Source organism: Aedes aegypti, chromosome 2, assembly GCF_002204515.2.
Source record: "Aedes aegypti strain LVP_AGWG chromosome 2, AaegL5.0 Primary Assembly, whole genome shotgun sequence".
In the NCBI taxonomy this organism is placed as follows: Eukaryota; Metazoa; Arthropoda; class Insecta; order Diptera; family Culicidae; genus Aedes; species Aedes aegypti.
Window position 1 is genome coordinate 458,252,161 of NC_035108.1, and position 15,851 is coordinate 458,268,011.

A 15,851-nucleotide genomic window follows, 5' to 3' on the forward strand; every position below is an offset into this window, starting at 1 on the left:
GCTGCAGCCGGGGAAGGTTTTTTGCACTCTTAAGGCTGCTGCTGGAACTGACAGTTGTTTCAACGCGCATGGGCACTATGAAATGGGGAATATTATTTTTTTGTTGGTATCGAAGCAGCTACATACAGCTCTTTAGTGGCAATCCAGAGGTGCGATAAACAATTTATCGAAATGTCGTACTTTTATTGGCGTTGTAAACTTATCGCTAGCATTTTTCATCACCGTGAATGATTGTTTTATGCTGAATTGTTTGAATTGGAAATTTGTTTTATTTGTTCGTTCTAAATCTTCACAAACGATAATTCCTAATATAAACTGCGCTATTTATTAACCTTTTTAGTTGGCGTTTTGGATCTCGTTTTCGAAGTTTTAGTTGCTTTTTTCTTACCTTTGGATTTCTTCTTCTTACCTTTTCCAAATGGACCGAATCCCTTACGAACCATCACACCTCGCCACCATGCCTGCAAATCGATCGGAATAGTTTCATAAGCATTTCAATTTACTAAGAACAATCATACCTGTAGCTTGACCGCATACTTCTGGCACATCCTTTTATGTTCAGCATCCTTAACATATTCCATTTCCTGTTGTTCCAACTTCGTAATCTCCTCACTCATACTTTCAATCTCTTTCTTCATTTCGTTCCATCGCCGGATCTGAGCCCGAGCCCTCTGACTACGGAAATCCACCTGTTCCTTTTCGCGATCGAACCGATCCATCCAATCGCTAATGTCCGTTTCCACCTTGGCCAGTTGCCAATCGTAGAAATCGTTTATTCGATGGGCTGCTCGTAATCCAGATTCGACTTCCGTTTCTCGGAGAGCAATGTCCCTGCAAAATTCTTCAGCACGGATGGTGAGCGTTTGGTCCAACTGTTCACGTCGTATTTGTTCCCACTTTGTAACGAAACGGTTACAGGCTATTTCCAGTTGTTTGCGTTCCTATAAATGATTGAGCATGGTGTCGTTATTTTGGATGAGATTGTAGATTAACATATGGAAACACTCCACGAAATAAGAATTATAAATGAAAGAATTCGTGAACGAAGTATGGAAAAATGTTGGTTCATTCCCTAAACTATGTATTTTGAATGAAGATAAAACTGACAATAGTTTGGACGTTTTATGTGAATTGTGATCAAGCAAATTCGTATTAAAGTCTCCTAAAAATAAAGTATTTTCGTATTTAAATCCGAAGTTTTGTTGAATGTTGTCAACGCTTTGAACACAGTCTGTTTTTAGTGGATATTTTAGTGGATTATAGAAACAAGTAAAAAGTATATTTTGATTATCAATGAAAATCTCAATTGCTAAGTATTCAGTGTGTGGAGTGCTTGACTGGTTGTCAGATTTAGCTACAAAATCGAATTTAATACTTTTTTGACATATATAAGGATTCCTCCTCCAATCTTACCAGCTCTATCATGTCTAATAATGTAATATCCATCAATGTTGTACTGTTGTCAATTTTTTTTCATTCAGCCTGGATTATGTCACACATAGAGTAAAGTGGGGCAAAAGTTCGAGTGGGGTAAAAGTTTCTTTTTAAGATTTCTAGCTCAAATCAAATCAAAACTTAGAAATGTCATGGTGGTTCGAATGCTATTCAAGTAAGAGACTTTCACTCCAAATATCATAAAAATCGATTGAGATTTGGAAAAGTTATGGCTATTTGTTGTTTTTCGACGTAAATATTGTAATACTTGGTCAAACTTTCGATGCATGGAATCAAATGAAGATAAAATATTTTTCAAAATTTTATGTAAGGGCGTTTCTAGGCCTATCATAAGGATGCTTTGACGTGGATTAGTTTTTCCATAAATAGTTGGAATCAATTTTTGGCCCATAGCGGGGCAAAAGTTCGAATCTGCGGGGCAAAAGTTCGACCCATGTATAAACCCACGGAAAATTTTTCGAATTTCCTGAAATCTACATATTATCTTCAAATTTAGCGAAATTTGCCTGATCGTGCGAAAAATGTCACAAAAGTTTTACATTTCTCTTAGTTTTGCGAAAAACTGCTATTTTTTGGGTGTATTACAATTAACCCTGTTTTGGGCATTTTTTGATGAAAATTTAGTGTGTATTTTTCGGCAAACATAAGTTTACGGCTGGTAAAAAGTATGCTTGGCATAAAAGTATTGATATTTTGTGTTTTAGCCAACGAACTTTTGCCCCACACTAGATTCGAACTTTTGCCCCACCGGTGGGGCAAAAGTTCGAATAAGACAATCAATTTTGAAACTGTTATAACTAAAAATGGGTAAATATTTTGACACAAGTTTGTTCAGCAAAGTTATAGCCAATATGATGAAGGTTCGCTGTATGGTATTTGTTTTGTTTCATCTGCTATTATTTTCCTGGAAACTTTGATTATACCACTAAGGTCGAACTTTTGCCCCACCTTACTCTACAATATCGACCCTCGCTGTCACAAGCTTTTGACGCAATTCATCGAACTCAGACATCTTGCGAGCACAAATGCACTGACTGAGGAAATAATAATTGAACACTATACTAAAAGTTAAGAAAATCAAATGAACTGAAGCAACCATTTAGAGTAAGGTGGGGCAAAAGTTCGACCTTAGTGGTATCATCAAAGGTTTCAGACAAACAATGGACCAATGCACGAGTTCACTCGTTGACGTTTGAGCGGTACCGTGTTATTTATATGACCATGGAAACCAGTGAATTCGGCACAGCTCAAACGTCAAATTGATGAACTCGTGCATCGGTTCATAGCAGTTGAAACAAAATAAATACCATACAGTGAACCTTCAACATATTGGCTAAAATTTTGCTGAACAAACTTGTGTCAAAATATTTACCCACTTTTAGTTCTAAAAGTTTAAAAATGGGTTGTCTTTAACGAGCTTTTGCCCCACCGGTGGGGCCAGAGTTCGAATCTAGTGTGGGGCAAAAGTTCGCTGGCAAAAACCCAAATATTGATAGTTTCATGACAAGCATACTTTATACCAGTCGTAAACTTATGTTTGCCGCAAAATACACACTTAATTTTCATAAAAAAATGCCCATAACAGAATTAATTGTTATATACCCAAAAATAGCAGTTTTTCGCTAAACTAAGTGAAAATGTAAAATTTCGGTGATATTTTTCGCATGATCAGGCAAACTTGGCAAAGTTTGAATATACGATATGGATTTTAGGCAATCAAAAAATTTTTCCGTGAGTTTATACATGGGTCGAACTTTTGCCCCGCTGGTTCGAACTTTTGCGCCACTATAAGCCAAAAATTTGTTCTAAGCATTTTGTATAACTAATACATCTCAAAGCTTCCTTATTTCTAAGGCCCAGAAACGTCGTACATAAAATATTGAAAATGAGTTTATCTTAATTTTTTTCATGTAACAAAAGTTTGACCAAATATTACTATATTTACGTCGAAAAACAACAAATAGCCATAACTTTTCTAAATCTGAATCGATTTTAAAAATATTTGGAGTGAAAGTCTCTTACTTGAATAGTATTCGAACCACCATAACATTTATAAGTTTTGTTTGAGTTAGAAATATTGAAACGAAACTCTTGCCCCACTCGAACTTTTGCCCCACTTTACTCTATATAAATTCACTCTAGTGACGCAAAAAACTAAATAAATTTAGCAAACTGCAGCAGCATCAGTTCCAGCCATTCATCCGGTCGTCCAATGTTCACCTTCAACAGCAACAGCAGGAACAACATTCGACTTTTAGGAGGGGAGTCATAGGATACACAGGAAAGGAAACATAGATGTAAACAATATCATGTAGGGATATGTTAAGCTTGTCCAATGTCTTCTAGCTCACGTTCAGATTACAGATACAGCACGATCATGTCCAACCACATAGACTACACCATCTCTTGTGAACACACCGGATAGTTGAGTTGTCCACTCTTCTTCATCGCCAAGGCCTTCGTACGTAGTCCCCTGGTTGCGACTCCAAGATTTTCATTGATGAAAATGCGTTGATTATCAGAGAATCCGATTAGTGAGAGCGAGAGATTACGAGATTTCAGATAGTTTGCAAAAAAAATCGTTTCTCTGGATCGTGATGGCGAATTGGATCAATAGCAAACTGGTAGATCCAACCTTAGGGGTTCCTTTTGAAAGCCTTCTGATGTCTACCAACGACGAGTCGTTCTCCGCATATCCCAAGGGTCGGCACTAAATTCCAAAATATTCGTAGAGATCTTCACCAGGCGTAAAAGGTACTCCATTAACAATCAGGTCATTCATACGGATTTTTTGATCCACAGCCGTCACTGCATCCCGAGGTGGGATTTAGCACCAATACAGATCACACCGCTAGAATTTCGTTTTTGCTACGAGTGTCAATCAATATGGCTCCGATGGATTAAACTTTGTGATGTTTTCTATTTTCGGAAATTTTTAGCACATATCACGACACTTCACAGCGATATAACAGCTACATCGATGCAATGTTATTCAGTCCCCAAAACGAAGCGCAGCTGATGATTTTTCATGGAATTTGCACAGAGAATTTAAGTAATTGCGTTCACACGAAAGGCTTACGTGCTCACCATTCTACTTGCGACACACATATTCATTTTCATTTTGCAGCGTTTGGTGGGTCAATAAGAGCGCAAGTAAATATAATGCCGATGATAGCAGGGGTAATAGCTAAATATTCTATGCTGGCCACGCAAAAACCATGGGAGAGGAAAAATAAGATTGGCTTGGGAGTAAGGTAAATGGAATAGACTTGACACAATAATACTAAAAATGCTGCAAAATGTAACGAATTGATAGGTCAAACAATTCTATTGATTCTATTCTATTGGTGCTAAAATACACCTACGAAGAAAGAAATTTCATGTTGATATAGTATTTTGGACACATACAAATAAATATGTAAGCTACATCAATTGAAAAATCAAGAGACAAATGAAAACAATACATTGAATCTAAATTTTTTTTAGAAATTAAAATAGTATAATGAAATATGTTAAATGAAACTCATCCACTTATGTACGAAATGAGTAGTTAAGCAACTGTTGTTTAAGGCAAAGTAGGCCGTCATTGAAATTTGTACGAGTCGTTGATGATTGTTGCTAATTCATCTCACGATTTCGAATCAAAGAAAATCAGTTGGATTTGCACTGACACAGCTGAAAAAGTATCAGCATACTTTATGCATGTTGGCGCGTACAGTGATACTTTTTCAAGTCAATATAAACTATCAAGACTGAGTTTTATCACTTTGAAATGCAAGCTGAAAAGTCATCATTGCTGCCAAAATGAATGACGGGCTACTTAGCCCTAATACTGAGTGTATCAAAGCTTCGTGAAACTGCTTTGCGTTTAGCATCAGCATTTTATGCTATTTATTAAATTTAAAAAATGATATCAAGACCAGAATTCCCATAGAGTGAGATATTTTATAGTACTACAACACCATAGTAGATAACATAACATCACCTAGTCATATCCGAAACCCGGTGCACGCATTCTGTTGGCTCCAATGGCCTTTCGCATATGCTAACCCACATTGCAGATTCAAGGGTCGGACTGTGCTCATAACCCAGACAACCAGAATGTACGTATAGAGTGATTCCAAGCAACAACACCAAAATTTGGTAAATATTTTAATTCATTTTTTTCTATTGAGCTGAAACTTTGCACAGTTTTCCAGTTCCATCTAAATCGTCATTTTCCGATATCAAATCTTCAAGTTGAGTCACGACTAACTTTTCGAAAGGGTGTATGTGAAAATGGTTCAAAAATATTCAAAAAGCTGCACAGCAAAAACGGTTCGTTCGATTGTTAGACAACTAAAGAAACAAAGTTAGACAACTAAATAAAGATTCCAAAAAAAATACACACAGTAAAAAAAATTTTTTTTTGCATTAAAAAACATAATTTTTGACACAAAAACTCAAATATCTCAAAACCCTATCGGAATACCAACGTAATTTTTTGAGGGAAAACGGTCCATTATATTAGCTATCTACCATAAAAATTTGGTGATGGTAAACCAATAAACAAAAAAGTTATGACATTTCAAACATGTCACAATTTTCACATTTAGTAGAAAAAAAAATTTTTTTTCGGTGTAAATTATTACGGGAACCGCAGTTTGTTGCTGATTTTATTGTTAAGGGCCTTGCGTGAATTAAACAAGTCGTTTTCATGTATTCATTAGTATTATGTATATTATATGTATAAATATTATGTATATGTATAAATATTATATGTATATGTATATATGTATAAATTAAAATGAATTAACAGATTACACGAAAATAATTTTTTTTTTTTACCAGGATATTTTTTTTAGAGTATGATCGATGAGTTTCTAAATGTTATATATTAACTTTAAAAGTTTTGGATTTGGGTATGCGTTATGAGATCATGAAAACAATTTATTAATACTTATTTATTTATTTATTGTTATTCAATTTTTTAACAATATCGAACACTTTTGCATAATTATCAGTACAGTTCGAGTATAGTTTTGCTTTAATTTTATTTTCTGACAATGGAATGAAACAGTGAAATTTTTGGGTTCCTTGGATCGTTTTCGCGTTATTATATTGCTCGCTGAGCTTTGATGCCGTTAATTCGTACTCTTCAGTAGTAGTAAAACAAAATGATAATTTTGTTAAATCTTCTTCTTTTCTGCGATTCGCCCAATCAAATAGTTCTTTTGCAGTTTTAATTGGATGCTCACGTTCTTTGGCTAAACTTGCTCTTGTGGCTATGCGCTTTATGGTTCCTCCAATAGCATCACAAGGACCTTTGCCATGTGACGTAGCAAAGAAATGCCATTCTGCATCAATTCCGTACTTTGATTTAAATTGACATAGGCTCGAAAAATTCTTACGGTTTTTTTACTGCGATGCTGCTCCATCAGACATGAAATATATCTTTCTGATTTCTTTATCCTTATCAACGCGTAAAAAGTTAATCATTTTGGCAATGAACAAATTTACAGATACTGAGTCGTGTCTTAAATCTTCGGAAATTACAATAAAACTAAAATGTTCAATTTGCGTACTTCCATTCAAATAAATAACGAATGGATGAATTGTAGCTTGTTGTACGTTCCAGTGATGGGACTGCACTTCATCTTGCAATACAAAGCTATAGTTTTCAGAAAAATCACAAATGACTCAAAATTCACCATCTTGTAATGTATTTTTCGTATTTTTTAAAAAGCGGGATTGCTCTGTTTTAATAAAGTCGTGAGGAATTAAACTTTCTAATTTCAAGCAAAAAAATGACACAAACTCATCTACAGGTTTTACAATAGTTTCTAGGTCACACCTATCCGTGGTCACCCATTGCTCAAATGATAACTGATCAATATAATTTTCTTCAAACTCAGCGAATAAAGTATTTTCCAATGATGAAGAATCTGGACAATCCGAACAAGATCGTAGATAGCAATTTGATGTTGTATTTTCACACAAAAGACTACCAGTTAACATTTTAATATCCTTTGATAAATTGATTCTTTTCAAACTATGTAAGATTAGGTTAATATTTTCGTGTGTTGTGCACACACAAACATTATGTGTTCCTGAATTGGATAGAAGCTTGCATTGCCTTGGACGAAGGCTTGCAAATGAGGAAAAACCTACCTTAATATTTTCGTTAATTTCCTTGAAGCGTGTATACGCTTCTTTCAAAGTAGTCATCATTAATCGTTTTTGGATTGCTTGACGCTTTCCATCTTTTTTTACAGATTCATAATCTTTTTGGCCAGGCATAGCTCTACTTACTTCATCGTCTTCAAAATATTGAATTATTTTTTCTTTTGTCTTATCTGTTAATGAAGTACTCGACCTAGCATTTTTGGTTGCAAGACAGTTATTTTTGAATTGTTTTGCCTCTTTTGCTGTATTTCTATTGGTTTTGAACTCATCAATGGCGTCTTGAATAGACCACGAGCTTGGCAGCATCGACAAAATCAATAATTTTTCTTTCCTTGTCGTGGCTAGATTCGAGAACCTTTCCTTCATATTCATTATTACCTCATCGTAGTCTGTATTTTCCACATCCTCAGGTCCTAATTTGAAGAGGTTTCTTCGTACAGCTTCGTTGATTTCACGGTATTTTTTCTCGGGATAATTGACGTAACCCATCTTCGTCCATTTAATCGGAGTCACTTTTATTCCAGCTATCCCTTCGTTGAAGCGTTCGATGTTGACCTTCTGGATGCACTCATCTTCTGATTGATTTGTTGAAACAGATGTCGCTGATGGTACCGTGGCAAGACTATCTGCACTTGGTACTTCTGGTAACTCCTCAGTTGTTGTCGGTGCATCTAGTAATTCCTCAGTTGTTGTTGTTTTCGAACTTCCTGCAACCTGATCCACCGATGATGTACAGATTGCCCGTTTGTCAACGTTTAAACGGCAGGACGTACAAATGCGTAAATTTGTATTCAATGTAGACATTGGAGCATAACCAACCGCTTTCAGTTTATCTATGGTGCTTTCGGTGAGATTTCGTAGCTCTTTCGAACACTTTTTTTTCTGCAAACGGCCTGCAACAGTTGAGAAAGCGACTACTCATGTTGCTCGTTAGATGTTAATAAACAAAATCACTTTTAAGTTTTTACTGACTAGTTTGGTGTCGTTTGCTTGACTGAAGAAAAATTTTACAATTAAATCTTTTATAACCATAGTGGTAGTATATTTTTAGCTTTTTCGTGAGTATGTTCATGGTATGTACCTATCATGTTTTTGATGTTGTTGAAGCTACTCGCTTTCTCCCAAATATGATTAACAAAGTCTATTCTCTACCAAGGCGGGTCTATACCCAGGTGTAATCAGATTTTAACTTTGTGGAGAAAACCAGCGCCGAGAAAACCGACCTGCTTTACGTATACTAGATCACCTGGGTATAGACCCGCCTTGTTCTCTACGAGGTAAACTTTTTGCAGGTAAACTAGTCGTATACCTGTATAGAAACCTTTTTTTGTAGCTTTTGTCTTCAATATTAGATTTCTTATAGGTTTCTTTTATCAAAAGGTTTCAACACTATTGAGAGAATTTTTCTTCAGTTACGTACAATAAAAAATATGACACTATCAAGACTTTAGATCACAACACTGGATCGCGTCTAACTTTCTAATAGATGCTATAATAGTTATGAATAATTAAATAAAATATCATGAAAACAACTTGATAACCTCATGTGGTACCCTTAACAAAAAATTTTGTGTGTATTTTTTCTTTTGGAATCTTTATTTAGTTGTCTAACTTTGTTTCTTTAGTTGTCTAACAATCGAACGAACCGTTTTTGCTGTGCAGCTTTTTGAATATTTTTGAACCATTTTCACATACACCCTTTTGAAAAGTTAGTCGTGACTCAACTTGAAGATTTGATATCGGAAAATGACGATTTAGATGGAACTGAAAAACTGTGCAAAGTTTCAGATATTTTTGAAATGGTCGATCAGAATCGACTTGCATGCCTCCGTGGAATCCCTCTATAATGAAATCACCTTCTGCGTTATGCGATGTTTATATGTGCAAAGTTTCACATATAAGATGTCGCGAAAAGGCCTTATACACACAAAAGTGGAGTGGAGACGATATATGTGTATGTTTTATATGACAAAAAAAATACGACTGCATATATTTTCTTGCAAATTATTCTGTACTCTTATGCGACTTAATTTATGATAACAAAATTGATTTGACAGCTGCTACGGATTGATCCAACTTATTTTGTACGGAACGAAACAAAATGCACATATAAACTCATAAAATAGCGAAACAGTGGATACGAGTAACTGACACTGAAGAAGACTGCAAGTGGTAGTCGAAATACGCGTATCTGTCACAGATAAGCATTTAGGAGCGGAATTAAAAGGTACACGGTACTCCATCTACATTTAAGTTGCTCTATTGAGATTCTGCTCAGATGATTCGAACATTGATAAGAGTCATAAAATAGCGTTTCATGCGAGGAAATTCATCGATCAAACGATTTCATTCACCTTGTAGAGTGAGAGTGGTGCGATTTGTACAAATAAACGACTTTGTTCATACACTGCTATGTGACTTCTGGTTGTCTGGGCATACAATGCGAGAGTATGAATTTTATTGCGAATTAATCTGAAATCTTATGCAATTAAATTTATAATAACAAAGTTGATTTGACAGCTGCTACGAATTGATTCGACAAACTTTGTACGTGTAAACGGAACCGAACAAAATGCATTGATGAACTCAGAAAATAGAGTTTTATGCTAGGAAATCATTATTCAAACGATTTCATTAGCCGTGTTTTGCGAATATGATGTAATTCACACAAGTAAACAACTTTTTACGTAAATTCTAATGCGACTTCAGGTTGTCATAATTTTGAAGAGCAAATGTTGTCAAATTTGACGATTAATTATCCATCAGACTAAAATATCATCAATTCAAGCCAGAATTTTTTTTTTTTTTGTGAAAACGTTTCAAATAAAAAAAACATACTTGTGTATTCTGATAAAATTACATGGAATTTTACAATTCTTCAATAGAGATCACTCATACGATTATTTTTTCTACATGGCTTATATAAAAATGGTACAGTGCCCGTTTGATTTTAGCAACAAAACCATTCGATTTGTGCATATACAAAATAAAGATCATGTTCAATTGCGGTTCCGGGTCATTTGGCTGAATGCCATTTGACCGAAAGGGTCGTTTGGCCGAAATTGAAAACAATAGTCAACTACAGTTAGCATAATGCAATGTATAATGAAGTTCAATTTATTTTTAAAGAAGGATAGATCATCATTAATATACAGCTCTTTAGTGTTAGTTCAAGAAAAAGTCAATGCTGAAAGAAGAGCATCGTAAATGTAAGCAATTATTCACTTCTCTGCTAGCGTAATAGCTGCCAGCATAGGTTTTCGCATCGCGTTTGTAGTCAGCTTTTGACAGTTACTGAAATGGTTAACGACTTATTCGTCCTTCTGAGGCATCCATTTGATTCAATCAAATAGATCAAATTTGTTTAGAAGAAAAAAAATTCTGATGAAATTTACCAAAAAAAAAAACGCTTCAGACCCTAGCACATCGTTGGTAACCCAGAAACGAACTAACCATCAGCTTAGAGTGTTGACGCGAGTCCACAACTTCGTCTTGAATGAACGGATCGTTTTAATTATTCTCTTGTAGCACTTATAGAGCGACAAACTTGACGTCTGACGTCCCGCCATATCATAAAGATCAACAAATTGATAAGCTGATCAGTTATTGGCCCACACTTATGAATCCTACAAATCAGCGTAAAAAAAATTTGTTTTGTTCGTGGTTCGGCCAAACGACCCGTTCTGCCAAATAACATTCGGCCAAATGGCGTTCGGCCAAACGGCATTAGGCCAAAGGGCCGGACACCTCCAATTACTAATCTTGGTAATCTCAATGTTTCTTTGAGTATTTTTGAGGCTTACCATGTTTAAAATAGGTGAATTTATTTCATGGTCATTATGGGGCTCTGCACAAAAGTCTGTCTCTCTCTTTTCCTCCTTCATGAAATTTGTAAACAACAAGGCCAGTAAACGTCAAAATCACTTGCAAAATCAAAACAGTGCATAGGCTTTTTCATGTGACAAATCCGTCTATGCATTTGTTTACATCGGTGGGGGACCGGTGCTAACACGGGCCTGTCATATTCATAGAAGAAATGTCAAAGTGCTTCCCGATCAGCTGATTTGAGACGTCATGTGAATAGGCCTATAGCCCCATTGCGGTGATGGAAGCTTAAGTAAAAACGGGTGCAGGTCATTAGGCCGAATGCCGTTAGACCGAAATGGTGGTGAGGTCCAAAGGGTCGTTAGGCTAAAAGGGTCGTTACGCCGAAATAATATTTGATCATTTACGAGTATTTCAAATAGCTAACTCAATCATCAGTGTTTCTTCCTTACTTTTAGGCTGTTCTTTCTAAAGTCGACTCTCCACATCTCGATGCTCTATATCTCGATATCTCTTCCTATGTCGATAATTTTTAGGCCCCTTCATTCTGCATACCATTTCTCTCTCCAAATGTCGATATCCTCTTTATCTCGATATCTCCGTTTTTTGATCTGATCCTGTTGATTACTATCCTCTCTGTATTTCGATATGACCAATATCAAAGGTTACTAGACCAAATTTTTGGGGTTCAAAACTAATTAAGAGCGCGCAGTGACGGCTGATTGTTTATTATTTTCTTGGTAACGTAGTGTTTTTCAATCTAGTATTCAATATAAAATTGTTCTTTGTCTAGATCTCTCCTTATCTTCGATATCGAGATGTGGAGATGCGACTATAGTTATATTTCACAGCGGTTATTGTGAGCTTCTAGGTAATGCAAATTATCCTGATCTAACAACTAACAATCCATTTGACCTGAAAACTCATCCGGCAGCTTCTAGGTGATTTATGTTATCCTGACCTATCCCTGTTAATTGCCTATTCTACCTTACGATCCATTTTCGACCTAACGACCCTTTCGGCCTAATGGCCTTCAGCCTAGCTACATTCGACCTAACGGGATAGAACCACGCCTCAAAAAGAGGTTCAATTAGGTAAATTTACTTCATAATCATTATTACGGTGATGGAATCTTAAGCAAAAACAACCGTTCGACATTGGCACGGTTTGATTTAGACAACATGAATATTTTTTTGACATATTGCCAAAATCGAACGGGCACTGTATACACAGTCAACTCAATGCAACTGCGAACCAAGGGACCATCGAGGTGAAAACTAACTATTACTATGGTTCACTTGCTCGATATAGAGATACAAAATATCGAATATGGCAGAGTTATATACAGCTTACAATTTGAGCAATTAAAAGTATGTGAAATGTATGTCACAATCAACATTATCTTATACCATAGCCGAACCCTTCAAAAATCTGGTCCACTTCAAAATATGGCCATTATATGGTTCCATAAGGATAATGAACAATATTCCAATTATGTTGCGTGGCGTTGCGTATTAACGGAGTAACTCGTAGATTGCATACTAAATATTGTCATGTTATTATCTTTACCACTCTTTTTCCACCCTAGTAGCACAGATACTATAATTGAGGCAGAATAACTCTTATGTGGCCCAATCTGGTTATATAAGAGTTATTGTACCTCAATTATAACATGTGTGTTTTTCGGGCAATTAGATATGGAAAGATATGAAAATTTCCATTGCCGGCCACGCCTATCATCTCCGTTACGAGGAAAGAAAAGGATGATGATGGTATGACACCTACTTGAAAAGAGGCCAGCGACTCACAGACGCCCTCATAGATGTCAAGGAGTTGGATAAAGGAAAGAGTAATGGTCGAGGATTCAGAAGTTAGTGATGCGACTGGATACAAATTCAGTGTATATAACATTAGGTATTTTTTGTACATTGAAACTTCCATGAGTCGATGTTCAATGACTCGATATCGACTATGGAACCATACTAAAAACAGAATTTCATGGTCACTATGATGGTCCCTTCAATCAGCTTTCGAAGAATTTCTGTTCCATGACTTGATATTTCCATGAGTCGATGGTCCCTTCAGATATCGACTCAAGGAAGTTTGATTGTAATTGGGAATGTTGTGTGAATTAAATGTTCTTATCAACGTTGGAAGTGAAGCAGCTTAGAAGTTAATGTCACTCCATACGTATTTGTCTTCCAAGTATGGGGCTCCAATGATATTTTCAAAACAAATTTTTCGAAAAACAAAATAAAGTATAGGCTCTGATTTTGGCACCGTTCTATTGTTTGCAACTTAAAATTTCAACTTTGTTGCCGAAAACCGGAAGACCACTGTATCATGATTACTATGATGGTCCTTTGAATTAGCTTCCTTAAGGATTTCTGTTCCATTAATCGATTGTTTCTCTAATATAAACTCATGGAGTCGTGTAGAGTCAACTGTACGTTACAGAATTGTGGTAAACAAAATGTAATATGTTGTCATAAAATTTTCATACAGCTACCACGACGGTCCTTTGTGCTGCAGATGCAGTTATTTCATGTTCAACTGTTCGATAACTCTCTAACTAGCATTGACGATATTCTATAAAGATCTACGAAGATATTACTTGATTTCGTATTACCTAATTAATACTAGTGCCCATAACTATCAGTATATGATTTGCAAATGTGCAAATATGTATGTCATTAACAAAATGCTATTAATAGCTTTGTTCGGTTATACCAAATGAGAATGATAGTGCTGCCCAACACTTAACACCTAGATGTAAGAGATGAATCTAATGTTTGAAATGATGTTAATGAAGAAATTATAAAAAAGAAGCAGGCTCAATTCCAATTTAGACGATACGCCAGAAAGAAGAAGAAATACATACAAAAACGTGACAAGTTGGGGGGGAGCAGTCTTACAATTCTATATTCACTTACATGTCGTTCCTGATGGAGGTTTTCGAAAATCTTCTCCATATCCGCCAAATTTGTCTCCAACTTTTTGATTTCCATGCACTGTTTGGTGAACTGCCATTGGCTGAACTGGTTCTCCCCATTGTCATCCTGAGAATTGGTGATGCTCTCCCTCAAAAATCTCTTCTCCGTTGAATCTATCTCGTCAACTGCCTGGTAGAAATGTTCCAAATGCGAAATATTCTGCCTCAATAGATCTCCGATGGAATACGCTCCCGTTGGATCCAAAAGGTCATCGTTGACCGGATTCAGATAGATGAGCTTCAGTTTCCCCAGAGCATTGTGCAATAATTGGCAAATACCGATCTGCTCGTCTCGTTCCAAGATGTCCATTCCGGCTAGCAAGGAACATTGACAACCGGAAATGAGATTCTTTTTTTAAACCAGGAGTAAAACCCTTGCCTGCTAAGTTTATTTTTCGTGATTTTCCCACCGATTTTCAACGACCGCGTGTTCAACGTTGGGCGGCTTTTTGCCTTTGACTCGCGAGCAGAAACATCTCCACCAAAAAGGAATTAACCTCGATAAGATATCGCGCATGCTGTACAAAGAAACATTTAACTCGGAATAGCTTCTGTAAAGTAGAGGCTTGGAATCAGCCGACTACATACGGTATGCTACATTTGCTCATATCTACCGCGGCTTCCTACCATCACAGCGGGAACGGAAAGCATGGCATTCCCCATAAGCCCAGATCAGAGCCCGGCCGCAACTCTACGTGGCCATTGAATTACACTCTATCCATTTAGCCCTCGCGACCGACGGCTTATCAGTCCTTCCGCGCATTCCTTGCTTAGCGCTTGAACGAGTCGGTCGACAGGATCCCGGTCTCATCGTACGGCACTTTTTGCAGAGTTCATTTAGGCCTTTTTCCCCACCGCCCGCGTGGGTTTTTGGTTTAATTAGTGAGTTAAACAAGTTTCAGTTTTGTGCAAAGTGAGTGCTTAGACGATTGCGCTTTGCGAAGGAAGCGAACTAGTGAAACTAGTATCGTTCCACCGCAATAAAATCATCGCCCATCATCAATTATCGGTGATTGATTTTTCTCCCGCACCGAGAACAACAACAAGGCAGAAGGCCGACCCGGTCGGTCTACTACCTACGGCGCGTGGACGTTCTCCTGCTGTAGAACGGATAAGTATACATTATCTATTGAATTGCTTTCGCATCTCCGAACAACAGTGTGGAGTTCAAGGTTGTTTTTCGCTTCTCCTCTGTCTCTCTCCCGGTGCAATTTTGCCCGTATAGGGGAGTTGGGTACAAAATAGCCCACTGATTGGTTATTTTTTTTTCTTTTTTTTTTTTTTTGTGAATTTGATTTACCCATTTAGGGGAGGTGTGTACAAAATAGTCCACACATATATTTTTTGTTTTTGTTTTTTTTTTTTTTTTTTTTATTATTATTTTTTTTTTTCTTCATTTGGTTGCGGTTAAGCT

General features: G+C 36.5%; 1 protein-coding gene across 1 annotated transcript; it reads right to left on the reverse strand.

Annotated features, from left to right (window-relative positions):
• Nucleotides 1–246: 246 nt before the first annotated feature.
• LOC5565913 (IQ domain-containing protein G) lies at nt 247–14,806 on the reverse strand. Its single transcript, XM_021842629.1, has 3 exons — nt 14,379–14,806; nt 519–941; nt 247–461 (listed from the first exon to the last, which is right to left on the reverse strand). Exons 1-3 carry the CDS (start codon nt 14,745–14,747, stop codon nt 321–323), a joined length of 933 nt encoding a protein of 310 aa, XP_021698321.1. The 5' UTR covers nt 14,748–14,806; the 3' UTR covers nt 247–320.
• Between the last annotated feature and the right edge of the window lie 1,045 nt (nt 14,807–15,851).

Bases quoted from the DNA above. Each gene is read 5' to 3' on its own strand.
- LOC5565913 (XM_021842629.1), bottom strand. From the start codon at position 14,747: ATGGACATCTTGGAACGAGACGAGCAGATCGGTATTTGCCAATTATTG. The intron at 942-14,378 runs GTAAGTGAATAT...AATCATTTATAG, and splicing joins ACCTCCATCAGGAACGACAT to GAACGCAAACAACTGGAAAT. The intron at 462-518 runs GTATGATTGTTC...ATCGATTTGCAG, and splicing joins AGTATGCGGTCAAGCTACAG to GCATGGTGGCGAGGTGTGAT.